The 19,098-nt window shown below is 35.3% G+C and overlaps 1 protein-coding gene across 1 annotated transcript in view; it reads right to left on the reverse strand.

Annotated features, from left to right (window-relative positions):
* Positions 1-1,643: 1,643 nt before the first annotated feature.
* LOC139116095 (chitinase domain-containing protein 1-like) overlaps positions 1,644-19,098 on the reverse strand; it is a 17,755-nt gene continuing 300 nt past the window's right edge. Inside the window, exons 2-12 of the mRNA XM_070678634.1 lie at positions 15,886-16,041; positions 14,758-14,887; positions 13,627-13,674; positions 11,239-11,345; positions 10,400-10,461; positions 7,424-7,516; positions 6,539-6,637; positions 6,107-6,259; positions 4,162-4,239; positions 3,689-3,722; positions 1,644-3,160 (exon numbers count right to left, since the gene is read on the reverse strand). Of these exons, the coding sequence (XP_070534735.1) occupies positions 3,062-3,160; positions 3,689-3,722; positions 4,162-4,239; positions 6,107-6,259; positions 6,539-6,637; positions 7,424-7,516; positions 10,400-10,461; positions 11,239-11,345; positions 13,627-13,674; positions 14,758-14,887; positions 15,886-16,041 (1,059 nt within the window). The 3' untranslated portion in view covers positions 1,644-3,061. The remainder of the gene's footprint in view (positions 3,161-3,688; positions 3,723-4,161; positions 4,240-6,106; positions 6,260-6,538; positions 6,638-7,423; positions 7,517-10,399; positions 10,462-11,238; positions 11,346-13,626; positions 13,675-14,757; positions 14,888-15,885; positions 16,042-19,098) is intronic.

A 19,098-nucleotide genomic window follows, 5' to 3' on the forward strand; every position in this document is an offset into this window, starting at 1 on the left:
GAATGAATAAAAAATTTACTGTAAAGAAAATAGTTCTCTGAACAGCAGTGACTTTTTCACGATGAAATTATAAACTTCATTTTCAATAAACAAAACTGCAGTACAATTTTATGTAATTTTCTTTGTGTTCCCGCAGTACAGACATGTACTGCAAAAATTGCAGGAGCCATTCTGGTGATGCAAACAAAATAATTATCCAATCAGAATGGTTTTGAATTATCAAATTGAACAGAATTGGAACTTTTCTGGGATAATTGCATGGCAATGACATGTGAGAGAAATCTACATTTATCTTTGAATATCTCTAACATTTGCATGAAAATGTTAGCTAGATGTAAATTATAACTAATACATGTATGAGTATTACAAGTACACCAAAATAGCCTCATTTTGTTGAGTGTAAATTAACAAACCCACCAAAAACTCATTTAACACATGCTCCATAGTTTAGCTGCCTGCTTCTTATAAGAGTACTAGGCTATGCAAAATTTATCAGATTGTTCACACAACCACTTTGTTAACTGTGAAAGTACTGCATTAGGATTAACAAACATATTTTCTTTTATCTTTTGATCGGTAATTCAATAGAATGGACCATATGATCCGAGTTATACTAGTTCCCTGCTGGTCATGCTGTGCCTTGCACCAACCAGTAAACAAACATATCCCCATGGCTAATGTTGGATTGTAACCCACTATTCTACAATACTCAGGGCTCGAAAATTCTCGCCGCCCGACGCCCGTGACAAGTGAATTTTGAGTCCGGGCAAGTGAAAACAACATTCTCCCAGCCCGACGGACAAGTGAATTTCAATGAGGCCACTGTACGTACGCGCTGCCACTCTCTCTAGTTCTTTGAGTGTACCGCTTTCGATATGGCCGGCCGATAAAATAGCTCTGTTCTGCTTGGTTACAAAATGGCAAAATATTGACGTCTTTGCACGCTCTTTAATATGTTTTTTTCTTCTCATGAAATCATGTCACGATGCCTCCTCAACAGAAAACTACAGCTTACAATAAAATGTTGTAAGGTGTTGAAACAATTTACCCTCCTTCCTACAAAGTTGCAATGTATTGAAACACTTTACTCTCCTTTCTACAAAGTTACAAATTCCCTGGTACGTGAAGCAAACATTGTTGCTGTTCAATACTGCAATCACGGTCCCTACAATACATCATGGACGTATAACGACCATGATACTGAGGCTTGGCAATTGCCTGTGTGAGTCCCGCGTACCGACGTCCTTTTTAGTCCAAGTTTTAACTACTTTGCTTGAATCAAAATTTGGCCTGCAATTACTCAGTTTGATAGTAAAAACCATTATTTTAAAGGAAACTTTCACAAACAGAGTCAGAATACAAGGGAAAAGGAGAAAAACTTGAGGTTTTCTGAAAGGTCAAATCTGGGTCATCTTATGTGATGTCATGATAAAGACCCTTTAAGTACACAATTATGGTTCAAAAGAAACCACCTAGGGAGGTCTAATAGAATCTTATGATAAAAGGTAATTTCTTGCTTTCCAATTTAATGGCATTTAGCTTGACTGTCAGTTTTAAATTAAATCTTATTAACAGTTATGGCAAAGGGAAATTGTCAACAGTAGTTGCAGTAAGCATATCCATTTCAAATCATCACATTAATATTTCTGCAGATTCCTCTAGTTTAATGATGTAACAGTGAACATCACCAGACATTTCTTGATGATATCAAAATATCAAATGAAAATGTTCCTGGGCTACAATGTTATCATTATCATTAAACCTATTACTACTCTTTAAAACATTGGGAAATGAATTGAACAATATCATTGTGTCTTGTTTTAAAGGATTTTGACCTGACCCTTTTTGTCTCAAGAAAAATACTTATGCTGAAGATGCTATTGAGCCTGCTTGATCACAACTATGACATAACACCGCAATACTTGTATCTACACTGTCACTATGCTACCAAATGCTTTCTTCTGCATAGAAAATTTGTATTTGTGTGGCTAACAAAACCACATAAGGAGCTTGTAGTGTATATGTATGATAAGTTGTCATACTGTGAACACTGACTCAATGCTGCAGAAGTATTCTGTATCTGTGGTAATATACACTTCACATTGCTACCTGATTTTTAGAATTGCCACCTAATTATTTCTTGTGGCAAAAGTTTACCACTAGAAATGAATAAGTATTTCAATCCCTTCAATGTCATAAAAACACAGATAATTAATGTCATAAAAACTAAACAAATATTTCTTTAATGTAAAAACTATCATGAACAACATACAAAACATCTTGATTTGAAAATTAGGAACTCTGAATGCCAAAGCTGTTGCTACACTTGAGATCATAAACTGTTTAAAAGTTGCTCAAAGTGGCTACAAGAGTTTTGATTTGGCTAATGAGTTGGCTAATCATTTTGGTGACTTAGGGGAACCCTGCAGTTTATGCACATACCACGTGGTAGCAGTAAACTAAATGATACTGAAAGTTTCACATGGGCAAAATTTGACACAACACCGGTGGCCTATTATATACTTACCCTTGGTGCACCTACCTGACTTGCCTATTTAACACAAGGTACCAGGTCATGATGACACACAATGACAATGTACCGGTGTTGTTTTATTGAAATACATTACATGTCCCCCCAAAATTTAATTTGTCCCCATTAAGACCTACTATGGGTCACTGTGTCCCAATGCTAGCAGAAGCTAGCTGAAACACTGTGCATGTATACGTTACATAAGATATTATTTTTGCTACACAGAAATAATCAGTAAGTTACAGCTACTGTTTCTTTACAATGACATTAATAAAACCATACACATTTAATCCTTAAATCATCTGAAATTCAGGGCAAGTGAATTTTTCTTCCGGACAAGTGAAATTGAAAATTCACTTGCCCTATGGCAAGTGAATTTTAAAAAAAATTTTCGAGCCCTGATACTGCCATCTTGTCACTTTGGTAAAGTTTTGTGCCGATGCTCTGTACAGCTCTAAAACATTATATTTGTATACACACATTAGCGTTGGCTTTTTGAAAACAATAATTTTAAGATTGTTACATCAAACATTACAGGAGGTCATAGAAGTAATCCAGTCCCTGTCCTGTTTCCCAGATGGAGATTCCACTGCCCAATTCTCTGGCCATTTCAATACGCATATGGATAGACTGTGAAGTTGAAGGGAAAAAATGCAGGATTAGGACGGAAGTACATATCAGGGGAAAGAGAATCAAAGGATAGAAGTATTATTGCATGTTGTTAGGTTGAAACACACTTAAATCAGCCATTGTGATGCAGTCTAGAGGGCAAGAGAAACTTAAAATCAATTCAGTCTGAATTTTGTCGCAAGTATCAAGACACCAACAAGTATTGAGTTGATGGCTGTGTGTTGCGATATGAGTTTAGATAATTTGTTTTTGGTCACTGAACTTAATTTTTCAATTCAATATAGACCCTAATAGGGTCTATGATTCACTAACGAACACATCAGATTAACTTTGGCCAAACCTTCAAACAAAGCATACCTATGCTATTTGCAGACCTTGACAGGGTTGTAAAAATCTAACACTGAGGGCGCTGTAGGCTTGGAAAGTATCTACATGGCAGAGATTGCAGAGGTGTAAGTTCTAGGCAGCTCTGATCTGCATTTTATTCAAATTTGGAAGTCAGAACTGAAAGTCTAATGAAGAGCTTACCTTTAAAGTTGGGAAAAACACTTTGTGACCACCTCTGAAAATGTGAAAAAAGACACATAGTTCTCACACTTTAATATTCATATATTCATATGCATGAACACAAAAAATGAATTATGTATTCCACCTCTCTGACACTGTCACTGTGATAACTTATATTCTGCTTTAAATGGACAGTCTAATGTCACTAGTTTGGCATATGTGATAATGAATGTGTCTTACTAACACCTATGCTATACTACTTTCCTCTTTTCTATAGTGATGACAATTTAGCAAATAAACTTGAAAATATTGTGTCAACCACACAAAACTTCAGATCTTACAAACAGCAAGGACAGGCTGAAATGCATTCTTCAAAGACATCATAGGGTCTGTCCAAGTTAGTAGTGTTTGTGATGTTCATACAACACCACTGTGCAATTCATCTACACACAAAAGTAGCGTGTTGGCAAAACAGCGTAGGACATCAGACTTACTTGTATTCAATGCTATGCTCTGCCACCACTGAATCCCATTTCAACTTTGGTTTGTGTTTTATCAAGGTGTCAATATATCTGGACAGAGATGTGAAATAGAGAGACCAAAAATGATGTACTTGGGTACATGGAATAAGTTTCAACACCAGAAGTTCATTTAGGAGCAACTTAATTATGTTTTTCTCTCACATAAAGCCATAGAGGAAGCATGTGATTACTTTTCCAGCATGGCATCCTACTTAAACCCTTTCACCACCATGGTTTGTCCCAAATCCATTGTTTTCTATGGTAAGTTGGACCTGTACACAGGGAACCGGGGTGAAAGGGTTAAACCCTTTCATCACTAGACTGTGGAATACTTCAATTGTTTTCAATAAAATAATAAAAGCAAACCTGCACAGAGTTCTGCATGTTCATTCTAAGCCTTTTTGTTTCAAAGGTGCATCTCTACAGCGTTGTTCTACTAATTAAAGTACCTTCATACAGGCAAAACAGACTGAGTCATTGTCCATTCACGATTTTATGATTTTGCAGAAAATATAGGCTCAACAAGGTCAAAGTAATAACAGTACTGATAATATAATTTTTCAACAGAAACAAATTTTTTCCCTTTTTTCAACTAGAAGTAAAAATGAATCTTTCCTCAACAGAACTGTCAAGTTCCTTTATTAAAATACAGAAAGGGATGGAATTGTATGTAGTAGTTTAAATTACAGAGGGTGTGGTATTTCCATTTCTTACCTTTATAGCAATCGTCTCTTATGAATAATTTTGTGTGATTAAGTTCAAGCAGTATGAGAATTATTGATGAGAATTATTGGCCTGACAAATGTATCAAAAAGATAAGAACACTCCCACAATATGATATCACACATCTCAATAAATAATGCCTATGAAAATTTTAAAATGAAATTGTAAATCAAGCATCAAAGATGGGCAAGGTCCAGTTTTTAGCCATGAGATCAGAGTTTATTCAATTTTCACTTTTTTCATGAAGCACTTTATGTTTGGAATTTCACCTCAGTTTTGTAATTTTCATGTGGGTCTATCATACTCTTATCTTTGCATCCCAGTTTTTGCAATATGGGGATAAATCTAGATAAGCTGAACAAAGATTAAAAGTAGAATATGCACAAAAAGATAATGAGCTGGAGGATTATCAACTGAAAACTGATTACATATTCAAGCCCTTATCTGTGTCTTTTTTGTATTTTGCTTACTAAAACAAAATACCATCAAATCTTTGGAGAGATGTTTGCATTCATGTTATAATAGAAATAACAGGCGATGTGCTGACCATTAATGTTTATTTATGGGCGTGGGTGAGAGGAAAGCCAAAAATTAACGTGCGAGGCTGGCTGAGCCTGTTAATTTTGGCTTTCCTCCGACCCGCGCCAATAAACGTTGATGGTCAGCGCGGAGTCTGTAAAAATTTTGCAAATCCGGAAATTTTTTCAAAAAAGTGTCTAAACTTGGCCCACAAGTGTTCCATTTTATTTTGTGATTATTATCTTTGCACAAATTACAATTTTCATTTTAGCTGAAATGTTACGATGTTTACGATATTATTCATATTCACGGGTACATAAACAAACCATTATTGCGTATTTGTGGTCAGTCACATGGTTCAGCTCGACCAATTAAAATGCGACGGACAGGGCATGGTAATATAATAAGCCATATTGTCTTTAAAAATGTCACTATTTGAATCCTTTGTGATGGATTCCATTGATTGTTCAAAGTTTTTGTGTGGTGGTCATATGTGACTCACAATATGAAAATCATTTAGTTGTTTAAATTAAAAAGTTGTATGTTCTTTGAATGTTCTGTGGTAAAAAATTAAGTATTTTCACAGCAGATGCTTTTGATTCCAAATACCTTATTAAAAATAAAATGCAAAAATGATACAGCTGTGATGAGGTTTACAAAAAATCATAACACTTACTTATCTCCTAGAATAGCTTCCATATAACTCCCTTGGAACATGTAACCATAGAAATTTAAACCAAGGAGTATTTTTTGTCTCTTGGGACCTGGTTCAGGTACCAGGGCCTGGACACATGCTTTGACCCAACCTATAGGTGAGTTAGGACCTGGTCTGAAGTAACAAACAGCAAAAAAAACCAGATAATTTTGATCATTGATCAGTTTGATAAAGAAGACAAATAATTCTTGAGAAAAGATACATGAAAATAATAGAATGGATTAACACATCTCAAATTCATATTGGTTGTCATCATTTCCTTCGCTCCCTGGGATCAGTAGGCAAATCAACAGAATTAATGATAGATGTTTCTGTGATTCTGATTGGCTAAGACACCGTTAAATCTGATCAATACTGTGAAAATACCCAATCACACCTGCTGACATGTCTTACCTCTGTGGAGAAGAGAAATCATAGGTCATCAAACTGAAGACATCCACCACTGGTGATAGGATATCAAAATCTTCTTTTAAAAACATACCAGGTGTGTTGCTGAATAGAAAGGAACAATATTTACATAAAGATATGAATAGGTTAACTAGCTGAAAAGTAAGGCAGATAATACATCAATTTGATAGGAACACATACTATCATTATAATGTGATATTTACACAAGTATCAGTTTTGTGATCTTCTTAGTTGATTAATTTGTAAATTCAATGCCACTACAAAGAAAAATGAGAACTTATCTGAGTAATTTTCAATGTACCAAATGACAGCATTAGAAAACATTGTATTGAAAACTTGCCTCAGCTGTTACCAAATATCACCACGCTAAATGTTTATAAATTTCCTAATCCACAGAAACTGAACATATGATACACTGCAGTACAACCCTCATGTGCCTCAGTCTGAGTCAATATCTTTTATTATTCCATCATTTTTTTTATTGCATCGAACAAAACACACTTAGCTATTTGAAAGACACACATATAAATCAAATTAAAATTGAAACATCTTACAACGTGAATTCTTTGCCAAACTAATGAAGCAGCAGAAGTGGAGATGCACAGCAGATTGTGTGGTTTGTCAGAAATTATTTATAAAAAAATATACTGAAACAGAAATATCAGCAGCCTTTTTTCACAGCTTCAAAAAATAGAAGGGTGACTAATTTACATAACAATCAACAATTTGACCATTATTTTGTCATGAAAATGTGTTTTTTTTTGTATGGTTATTAACATATGAGTAGATGGCTTGAAAAATGGAAGGATAGCCCATCCATCAAAACCCCTCCTGGAGAACCCTGTATTGGCAATATAAAAACACAATTACCTTTGTGTGACTGGTGGTGGGATTACTAATATAAATTTCATATTTTCTTGGTGTATTGCATCCGCCAAATCTGCTATCAAGTGAATTGCATCTCTGAAACAAATTGTAACAACCATCAACAAGTTATTCTGATGACCACTGGATTTTAGCAAATAATATAAGGTTTTGACAAATGCTCAAAAAATCTATCCAAGCTTCTGGTAATTAGCCCTGAGGGTCAATACTGTTACCTAAATATCCATATTGAATCATTTCACAAAATAAATTTACATGCATATATACGCCATAGCACTTTATCTGTGTACCAACATTGAATGAAATCGGTAAGAACTAGTTGAGTTATGGTTCAAAACATGAAAAAATCGCAACGAAATGGCCGCCCAACGGCCATATTGGATCATATCGCGAAATACATTGATGTGCATATATATGCAATAGTACTTTATCTGTGTACTAACATTGAACGAAATCGGTTCAGGGATAATTTAGTTATGGTAGGGAGGCCAGCAGGTCACCCAGGTCATGCTGAATTGACACTCAATCACCAGTGACTTAGTCATGTTCAAAATTGAAAAACATCGATAACGGGAAAGAAAATTGTGAAAAAAATACATGAGGCTAAAAATTAAAAATGCAGCTATTCTCTCATATGTTTTTTATTTCTTTATATGAACTACTTACTTTTTGAATAAACTGCAAAATTGAGCTAGAAACGGTACCGGGAACGGCAATCTGAAACATGGCAGCACCTAATATTTACATCACTGATTTTGAAACGCATTTTTGAAGGTGAGCCAATCAAACATCCCTTACATCGAACACTCATTTGAAAGCCCAGATCTCGCTCTTTCTCTCGCGATATAAGGTTCTTCACCAACATAGGGCAGTGTATATGACCAAATCTGAGACAAAAAATTGAGAGCGATTTTTCCGAGACCTAACCCGACCAACTCTCAGTGAAACGTCCTCTAGTACGCAGTTTATCATTATTTCTTTTGAATTTTTGCTAGAAAAATGAGAAATTTTGAACAGCTCACGTATTTATTGACGGAGATATTGACCACGCTTCACAGTAAGTGAGGCTACCCACAATTCTCCATGATCCGTACACACGGAGATCACTCATTGAACTGGAGCAAATTTCTTCTGTACACAGAACAGCTCGGTCCATATATCAAAATTCTGGGACCATAGTTTTGATAATCATAATTCTCTAATTTCTCACGGTGAATAATGAGAAGATCAATCCTTTTTGCACAGAGGAGATAGCAATTTTGTGATTTTGTCGACATAGATTTTTGACAGCCGTACACAATATTTTCAAGGAAACTAAGGGAATAAGTTGCATCTGTGTTGGCAAAAGAAAGGGTATTGATTTTTTTAAATGTTTGTAACAAAGGAAATTTGCATGTCTGACAGGTGGTATGATGAGACCATCTTAGTTGCTGATAACTTTACCATGACAAGTATGCAATTTTTAGAACCTCCAAAGATCGACTTCTCATTCAATTTACTCCTGAATTTTAAAGATGATCATAATTTTGGAACATAGTTTTAACCAATAATCCTTAAATTAAATTCTAAGTTTCAAATTGTTCAGAAACTGATAAAATTGAAGAAGCCTTTACCAAATAATGTCAAAACTCCACATGGCCCCAGTGGTGATGTTTTGAAAGCCTTTATTTGGATAAAATACTTTTTGTAGGTAGTTTTAATGCAGTAGAGCTATTCAAAAGTGTCATCAGCTCAAAAAGACCTTCAATTTGATATATCACTTATGCCATTTGAGCTTAATATTTTCATTTTGTCATTTCTCGTTAAGTGTCGTTCATCCGTTGCCATGGATAAATCCAATATGGCCACCATTGAATCGCGTAATTTTAGGATACATTTGTGTGTGCCATTGAAATCTATCTCCATGCCAAATTTGGTACAAAAAGATGTTTTATTAACAAAGTTACAGCAAATTTACTGTAAATTTCAGCTAAAACTCCTTCATTTTTGTCCCATTGTTCCCATTGTTATTATATGTATTGTCTTTCTACAGAAAGAGTAAAAGTGAATGTTTTAAAAAGCTATAAAATTGTAACCGTTCATCCAATTTCGAAAATTAAAAAAGTGTTCAGCTTCTCTCATTGAAATCTAAAAACTACATTAATTAAAATGCAGATTGAACATTTCAAAATTTCAGTTGGCCTCCCTAGTTATGGTTCAAATACATGAAAATTCGCAACAAAATGGCCGCCTAGCAGCCATATTGGATCGTATCGCAAAATAAATTGAGGTGCACATGTATGCCACAGTACTTTATCCTTGAACACAGTTTGAAAAAAATCGGCTCAGGGGTGACAGAGAATCGGCTGCTGACGGACGGACAGATAGACAGAAGGACAGACGGACGGCGGCCGGACAGAACCCAATCTATAAGTCCCCGCCGGACTGCGTTCGCGGTGACTAAAAATATCTTTTTCAAGTACATCACTAGTACTGCATATTATGTACTCTTATGTCAGAATTTTACAGAAATTTTAACACATAGACTGTCTTTGCACAGCACTCATGCATCTAAGCCGTTTTACCATCATCTGATAGCCTAACCTTCACATTACGTTTTGTTGTAGCTCAGTGGAGTGAGCAGGCTGGAGGAACTTTGATGCATTGAGAAACAAATCTCTGGTGTACTCCTTGCATGGCTGATCTCAAATATGATCTGTCTTGCAATGCCTGCAGAAATATTGATTTCACTTGCAGGCAAACTACGCTGATCATTGAAATGTATCTATCCCTAAATTATTTTACCTTCAGAAATGATTGAGAGTCTATTGAAGAGCATTTCACCTATCATGCACACATAAACTAAATATAAACTCACTTTCAATGAATATTAAATGAGCTGAGATTCTAACTATAGAAGTACAACAAAAGTAACTATAATATGGTAATGTAATTTACAGCAGGACTTGATGTATTGCTTACTCTTTTTTCTGTCCAGGCATCTGACTGAGAATTTCTAATACAACACCATCAAATTTTTCTTTCTGAAAATAGAGAAGAAATTGATACATCAGCAAACCTGAGTCATAAGTTTATACCTCTATTCACTCTGACAGTTGCAACGCTTTATCAGCTTTGGTATAAGCCTCGTGATTGCATCTCATTTCAGACATCTCCCCCTTCCCCTTCCCTCATATTATTTGATACATTGGAGTATAGGCAGACTCAAAATTTCTAACTCTTTTACATCTAATTTCTGGTCCACTGTTTGTGTAGACTCACTTTGTGACCCTTTCAATGACAATATTTTTTGACACCATGTTCAAAAGTGAAAATCAAACACTTATTTTTTGTCAGAGTTAAGCTGAGAAAGTAATTGCCATCTTGAATTTCATGTACCAGTAAAGCTGAGGTAACTTTCTCATCAAATTTGCATAGCTTTCCTTATAAGCTTCTCAGACAAAGTACTGGGACGAAATATAAGCAAAAGTTTTGAAATTTCATACGTAAGTTTGTATTGCCTTAAATTTCAAAATAGGGTTTTAAAACTTTCTAATACTGTGAAAAAGTGAACATTTTTTATATTCAACATTACTGAATCATGTATAAAAGGTTGGTCTCTGTTAAAACAAGTATTTACCAGTGTGTGGCAAAGTTTTACAAAATAATTAGCCTTTCTGCTGAGAAGTTTTACAGAAAAGGAGTTCAACGGACTTTGCATCTTCACTCTGGTTATTCTTTTGATAAATTTCAAATCTTGTGCATTCTAACTGACAATAAAGCTAACAGAATACCAGAAGGTAAAGTATCAATTCCCTCACCTTGTAAAAATCTGTGACAGTTTTTGCCAGCAGCTGCATTCTGGATTCTTTGGCAAACAATGTTTTGTAATCTTCAGGAGACCAACCATCAAACAGCAACCTGGGAACTGAAATGAGAATTGGAAATCAACAAATTAAAACATGAACAATATCCGTGATAAAGTTCTCTATCATATCTGTATGTTCTCAGTTACTTTATGACATATTTGCCTTTCGATGCAAAGCATCTGAAAGATTGACCGCAAAAAGATAATTAAATTTCTTTTGTTATCATTATCATAATTACTTTATGAAACATGACAATGGTATAGAAGGCAGTTATGTCACTACTCATGTCTGGCTTTGGGTCTGGGCTAAATTGACAGTATCTTGCAAGGTAGGCTGTACCTTAGATCAACCTCTTCATCGATTATTTTATAACACAATTTAAACAATTGGAAGAAACTTTGCCAATCATTTCAAAAATAAAATGGCCGCCTGGCGGCCATATTAGGTCGTATCACAAAACAGATTGACGTGCATATGTATGACATAGGTCAATGTCCTTGTACCAACTTTGAATAAATCGGTTGAGATATGCCTGAGTTATTGCTCTGTACATGAAAACATCGTAATAAAATGGCCGCACAGCGGCCATTTTGGATCGTATCACAAAACAAATTGCCGTGCACAGCTATGACATTTGTCAATAAGCTTGTACCAACTTTGAATAAAATCGGTTGAAACGTGCCTGAGTTATGGCTCTGTACATGAAAAAATCGTAATAAAATGGCCGCCTGGCGGCCATATTGGATTGTATCACAAAACAAATTGACATGCATATCTATGACATTGGTCAATGTCCTTGTACCAACTCTGAATAAAATCTGTCGAAACATGCCTGAGTAATGGCTCTGTACATGAAAAAATCGTAATAAAATGGCCGCCTGGCGGCCATATTGGATCGTATCACAAAACAAATTGACGTGCATATGTATGACATAGGTCAATGTCGTTGTACCAATTTTGAATAAAATCGGTTGAGATATGCCTGAGTTATTGCTCTGTATATGAAAAAATCGTAAAAAATGGCCGCACAGCGGCCATTTTGGATCGTATCACAAAACAAATTGCCGTGCACAGCTATGACATTTGTCAATAAGCTTGTACCAACTTTGAATAAAATCGGTTGAAACATGCCTGAGTAATGGCTCTTTACATAAAAAAATCGTAATAAAATGGCCGCCTGGCGGCCATATTGGATCGTATCACAAAACAAATTGACATGCATATCTATGACATTGATCAATGTCCTTGAACCAACTCTGAATAAAATCGGTCGAAACATGCCTGACTAATGGCTCTGTACATGAAAAAATCGTAATAAAATGGCCGCCTGGCGGCCATATTGGATCGTATCACAAAACAAATTAACATGCATATCTATGACATTGGTCAATGTCCTTGTACCAACTTTGAATAAAATCGGTTGGAACATGCCTGAGTTATGGCTCTGTACATGAAAAAATTGTAATAAAATGGCCGCCTGGCGGCCATATTGGATCGTATCACAAAACAAATTGACGTGCATCTGTATGACATATGAAGTAATCCTTGTACCAAGTTTGAATGAAATCGCTCCTGGCATCTCAGAGATATCTGCGTGAACGGACGGACGCACGCACGCACGCACGCACGCACGCACGGACGCACGCACGGACATGACCAAACCTATAAGTCCCCCCGGACGGTGTCTCATGGGGACTAACAAACTGACCAATCAAAAATAACTTTGCAAGACCCTACACATCAGCCTTGGTCAATGTTAAAGTCATGACTCAGCCTGGACTTATTTTATTAAGCGATTTCACATAAGAAATACATGGTAGTTGGATGGATAACAAAAAGACCTTCAACCTGTCGAGTCACTTTGAGAATACACAGAATGCTGCTTATATGTAAATAGTAAGCAAGCTTAGTATCATAAACCATTACATTTTGCAATGTTAGTAGAACACACTGTTACATCATAGCTTGGAACAAACTTCAAGCAACACCATCATCTTTTTATGTGTAAATGACTTACAATAGTTTCCAAATTACAACATGTCATAATTGTTTGCACAAGCCATAGCCTGAGTGCATATGACTGACCACTTTATCCGTAAGCCTAGCATTTGTCAGATGCCTGAGTTTTTTTAGATAATTATACTGGTATGCAGCAGGCAAAATATAGAGGACAATTTGCATATTTAGTTAACTGCTCTCCACATTTACAACCCATCTAATTCATAACCTGTAGGATAATGCATCTAAATACCAGCATATCTTTAGTAGCATTTCAGACAATCTGTCTACCATTTATAAACTATCAAGGACATAATCAGTCAGACTGGAAAGTTTACTTACATATTTTCACTTTCCTTTTCCCCTTTTTCTTGACGTCTGATATCCAGCCTATCAATGAAAAGGGCACATATAAAAATCATTATCTGCATTATGATATAATTAAACAACATGTATGTTTTCAGAAAACCTGAATGAGGAAAAGATTATATTCAAGAATTAAGTTGCTATTGTCTATAATTTGAGACAATTATTGTTGACACGTGCTTCAATACATGTATTCTGAATACTTATTTTTGTTTATTGTAAGGGTCAGTTTTTTATCGCAAAAGCCTTTGCTTAAAGTACTGGATCATTGAGAGATTGAGAAATATACTGGATCAACAAACACTGACATTCACAGATAGAGAAACACATTACAATACCATTTTAAGAATGTAGCTCATGACATACTACAGTATTGCTGACCAAGGCAAGGGCATGAACACCCAAATTTTATGAGGAACCTAGCAAACTTCAAAATATAGTATATAGAGATCTACACAAATGTTTGACGTACATATAACTCATTCTCAATGTATAGTGTATTTTTTATAACATTTTCCTTTGTTTTGTGCCATAAATCACACTTATGTACACAAACACCTATCAAAATCATGTACCGACGGGTAATCATTACGTGTACTTTGTACAATGCATTCAGTTACTGTAACAAGGATGAGTAAATCAACATTGTGTTTGGAGGTTCCAGGGACCACTATAAACTGTAAATTATCTTGTACGCTGGCTGCATAGTACTGCAAACATATTTTTAACAAACAAAAATATCCATTTATTGTTGGCTAATTGGACCAGCGCACAGGTGAATTTGATGCTTATGGCTACAAAGTAATGAATTTGTGATCCAAAACCTCAGCCCTGCATTTTCTAACTGTTATGTCAACACATAAATTTCAACCTGGAATAATAAATCCAAATTGTGGCAATTTACATGTGTGTCAATTATAGCATAAAAACACAGTGTTTAATCATTGATCAATGCTCCCCTATCACCAAAATAGTTTGGTCCAGTCTCATTATCAAGTGTATTGTATATGATAATGAGACTGGACTGGACTATTGTGAAATGGTTTGAAAGGGACGTACAGCAAATACCGACAAAAATACTGAAAGATACTTCATAAATTGACTGACCTTGATCAATGTCATGGCCACCTTGAATGAAATACTGGTCTCCATCGGTTTTGACTTGCAACCAGACTGGTGATATGTATGTGAACTTGTTACCAAAGATCTTTGCCACATCGTAACCATGATTATTCCACTGGATTAAATGTACACAGAAAATTTCATGAATATCTGAACACTAAAAAGGTCATTCAAACAATATAAATCAAAGTAATAACAAATCACACATAGATAAGTAGCTGGCTTATCAGTTTGTTATCATACACAGTATTAGGTGTCCACAGCAAACTATACACTGTGTACTTTTCATATATTTACTAATAGATGATCATCAAAATGCAGGTAGTATAGTATGTCTGATCTGAATCCACACAATTTTCTCTTTTACTGTGGTACTCACTAAGATTTTGTGGTTATCTGCATGGATGTTTTACAGCAGTAGGATTACTATTAAAGATTACAAAGATTTCTCTTTTAGCATCCATATCATTCTATTTAAAAACATTTCAAGGGTTGTATTGGGCAGACTGAGTTTTAACTTTTCACCCCGATTCCAGACAGTCAAAATGTATAAATATGGAATCTAGCTACCAGAGTGCAGGGTAAATATCAGCTTACCCTGCATTACAACATAAGGGGATTGATTGAAATTGACATACTTAACCTTTTCATCAACATGGTTTGGCCCAAACCCATTGTTATCAATGGTAAGCGTGGACCTGTTCACTGGGAATAGGGGTGAAAAGATCAAGATGTCTATGGTATGATCCCCTGTCAAAACTTAAAGCTCCGTTAGCTGTAGCTTTTGGTGTTTTTCAGATATTTATGTTCTACTTGTAAAATATGTTTTTGGTTCTACTACTAAAATAATGCTACAATGCCAATCATGAAACCAATAACCTCATCCTGTACAGCTGTAAAGTCTACTGTTAGTGTTGACAGTTGAACTTGAGTCTGAACTAGCATTCATCTGTCAACTTATTACACTTCATTTTGTATACTAGCATGCATTGACATGGCAGGTACGTGTTCTTTTTAATTCAACATGCTTTTAGGAGTCAACAAAATTGTACCAGTTTGATAGGCCATAAATGATGTTGCAATTATTGTCCCTTTCAACATTTTTGTACTTACAGGCGTTACATATCCAAGTACTTCCCCTTCAAACTGCTTCACATTTTTCTTTTTGTCACAATAGTTTTGAAATTCCTTGATTATCTCCTTGGCTTTTGGATTATCAACAATAAGTCCTCTCTCTTCAACTGTCTTGTCCGACAACTTCACTGCTGGCTGTGTGTGAAAAATGGAAATACGTGAGTTAGGTACAAGTACTCACCTTGGAACTGAAAGGTTTAAACTTTTGTGAAAATTGTATTTACTTCATGAGCTTCAAAATTGGCCCCCAAAAGTGGTAGAAAAAAATATAATGAAAGTTTGAGAGTCCGATTATCTGTCCTTGAGCTACATTCTACCTTTTAATACCCTTTGAGCACCAAAGTTTATTTTATCACCTATGTATATAAAACATACCCCAGTCAATTTTTTATTTCAGATTTTTACCAAAATTTTGATAAAAATTCTAGCCAATGAAATGTGATATGCATTTGGTCCAAATTATTAAAAAAATTACAGGAAAATTCATAAAATTTCGTAAAATGTTGAAATAAAATTTTGATGGGAAAAATTACAACACTTAAAGGTTAAATTATAATGGACTATAACAAGAGTTGAGTGTAGAGGTCAAACCATGCAACACCTAAAGCACAATTACTGTCTGTCTTTCAAAGGAAGCTATGAATGGACTCAGATTAATTATTGATTTACAGGTCAAACTGTTATAACAAGCTGAAATAAGTACGTTTATGACAGTTCAGCATGGTTGAGGTCAAACATGTGCAATACTGTGTAAAACATGTCTGTTTACCTAGCATGCTTTTCCAGCTTATTTAACTAGATTTTAAGGATTTGCTGATTCAATGTGCAGCTGATATAAACATTTCCCTGTAGTAACAATAGTCAAAGTGCCTTGTTAGCTAAAATATGAGTCCATTTATTCAGAGTCCCCTTTATAGCTAAAATTGGCACGCAGCTAATTCAAAGTGTTTTATTACTCACTAAAAACAGAAGATTGGAATTTGGCTTTCCTACAAGTAACTTGTGGAAAATATGACAGATTTCTGAGCATTTTCAGAGAAAGTCACTGACAGCAGAGCTTAACCCTTTCACCCCCAGTTCCCTGTATACAGGTCCAACTTTACCATAGAAAACAATGGATTTGGGACAAACCATGGTGGTGAAAGGGTTAAACTTTATATTTTTGTGGGGAGAATTCACATAACTTCACATTGTCTTAACCCTTTCACCACCATGGCTTGGCCTAAACCCATTGCTTGAATGGTGAGTGTGGACCTGTTTATAGGGAATTGGGGAGAACAGGTTAAATAATACAAATCACGCTTAAAAATATTCATATAGATGTCGCACAAAGCTCCTTCACCAAGACTTGTGGGCTTCTTTTTATTCCTCAACTAGGCTTACCCACAGTGGTAAAGGGGTGCTGGGTTATCTGCAGTGTGTCTGAGTAGACAGATATATTTGTTGTGATATATGGAAGTGACAGGTATCATTTTGATATGTGAATTCTGATCCCTGGATTCAACTGAACACTGTAGAGTGTCTCTATAAAACTTAACTATACATTTGTTACTGAATAGAATATGCTAAGTTCTGCATCGGCTGCAGCTGACATAAATTCTGACAAATTTCATATTTATGCAACTTTGCAATTAATTGTTGCAGTCTGTGGTCAGACCAACTACGTAATCTGTGATTTTTTACAGTTTCAATTGCATGGCATAATACTGGTGGTAATAAAGTACTCATGTTACCACATCTACAAGAGTATTTCCAAATTTAAAAAAATAATCAGATATTTAGTTTCATTATGGGGATGTGATATGGTTATATGCAGCAATCACTCTATGTGTTACACTAGCAATTTTTTGTCAGTCCTTTAATACATCACAGAATGAAAAGTGAAGAACTAAATGCTAACTGACCAGCCCTATTTTAATACTTGTTCATAAGTGAGCCTGTTACATCAACGTGATGCTCATTGACTGAAGAGTGTTCCCTTTGATTCAAGAAAATTTTACACAGTTACATATTGGTACAGGACTGTATTGGTACAGGACTTACTAAAGACAATCAACAAATTCTGAAATTGATCCACAGAGTTCAGAAAACTTAAAATTTCAAAGCACTCAAACTAAGTCAAACAAAGACTGCTATTTTCCTAATTTTTTTACCTTAGCAAATTTGCTAGAGCGATGATTCTGATCATGCCATCCTTTTCAATTTGCACGTGTACAGGAGTCTGATTCTATGGCTTCCAATCATGATTATGAATTCATGGGCATTGCTACAGCTCTAATTGATACCTAGCACGGTAAGCTGCGACATTTTGGGGTGTTATCACAGAATGTGTCAGAGAAATACCTAGTCAGGTAAATCTATATACATAATTCATTATTCTTAGCAAATGAACCTTACAGTCATACACAAGTAAAGTGTCACTGTTTCCTTTTAATCGATCAAAGAATAAGGTCATTAATCCTCTCCAGGGATGTAAGTTAACTGTCTGCTTCTCCAACCATAGACCCTTGAGAAAAATGAGAGTGCGCTCCAACAAATGGTTCATAATTACCAGACTGGATTTTTAGATGAAAGTGCGCTCAATTTTCAATCAAATTTTACAAAGTCAACCTACAAGTTCCGTTCCAGATTCAATTTGTCATCCACTCTCCATGCTCATCAATAGTTTGAATATAGACGTTAATTTTTCAAACATTAAAATTCTACTGATGGTTGTTTTGACCTTGGACGTCTCATATCTGTATTTTGTATACGTCATGATTAATACCAAGAAACATTCAAAAGAAATAAACTTTGTAGAAAAAGGACCAAGTATTCAATGTCAATGTGAAGGTATTAAAAGTTTGCATTTTTTCACACCAGATCGTACAAACTGGACAATGTGAGAACTCTAATAGAAATCATTTTCTGTGAATTTGTTCTGCATGAACGCCCTGCTTATCTGTCAACGCCTAAAGCCATGCTGTAGCGTGGGTGTTACAGCATAGGCCTTTTCTCTAGGGTCTATGGTTACAGCTGTAAAACATTATCTGAACTTGCAATCATCTTCAATCTTGCATATAAATACAGAAATTATTACGTCATTAATTATTGACGAAATGCTGCGCACGCTTATCGTCTGTGTCAGACTAACGGATGAAAGCAAGCGAAATAACAAACAATGCAAGTATGGCACGACATCGCCAATCTTTC

Source organism: Ptychodera flava, chromosome 17 (genome assembly GCF_041260155.1).
Source record: "Ptychodera flava strain L36383 chromosome 17, AS_Pfla_20210202, whole genome shotgun sequence".
Lineage (NCBI taxonomy): Eukaryota > Metazoa > Hemichordata > Enteropneusta > Ptychoderidae > Ptychodera > Ptychodera flava.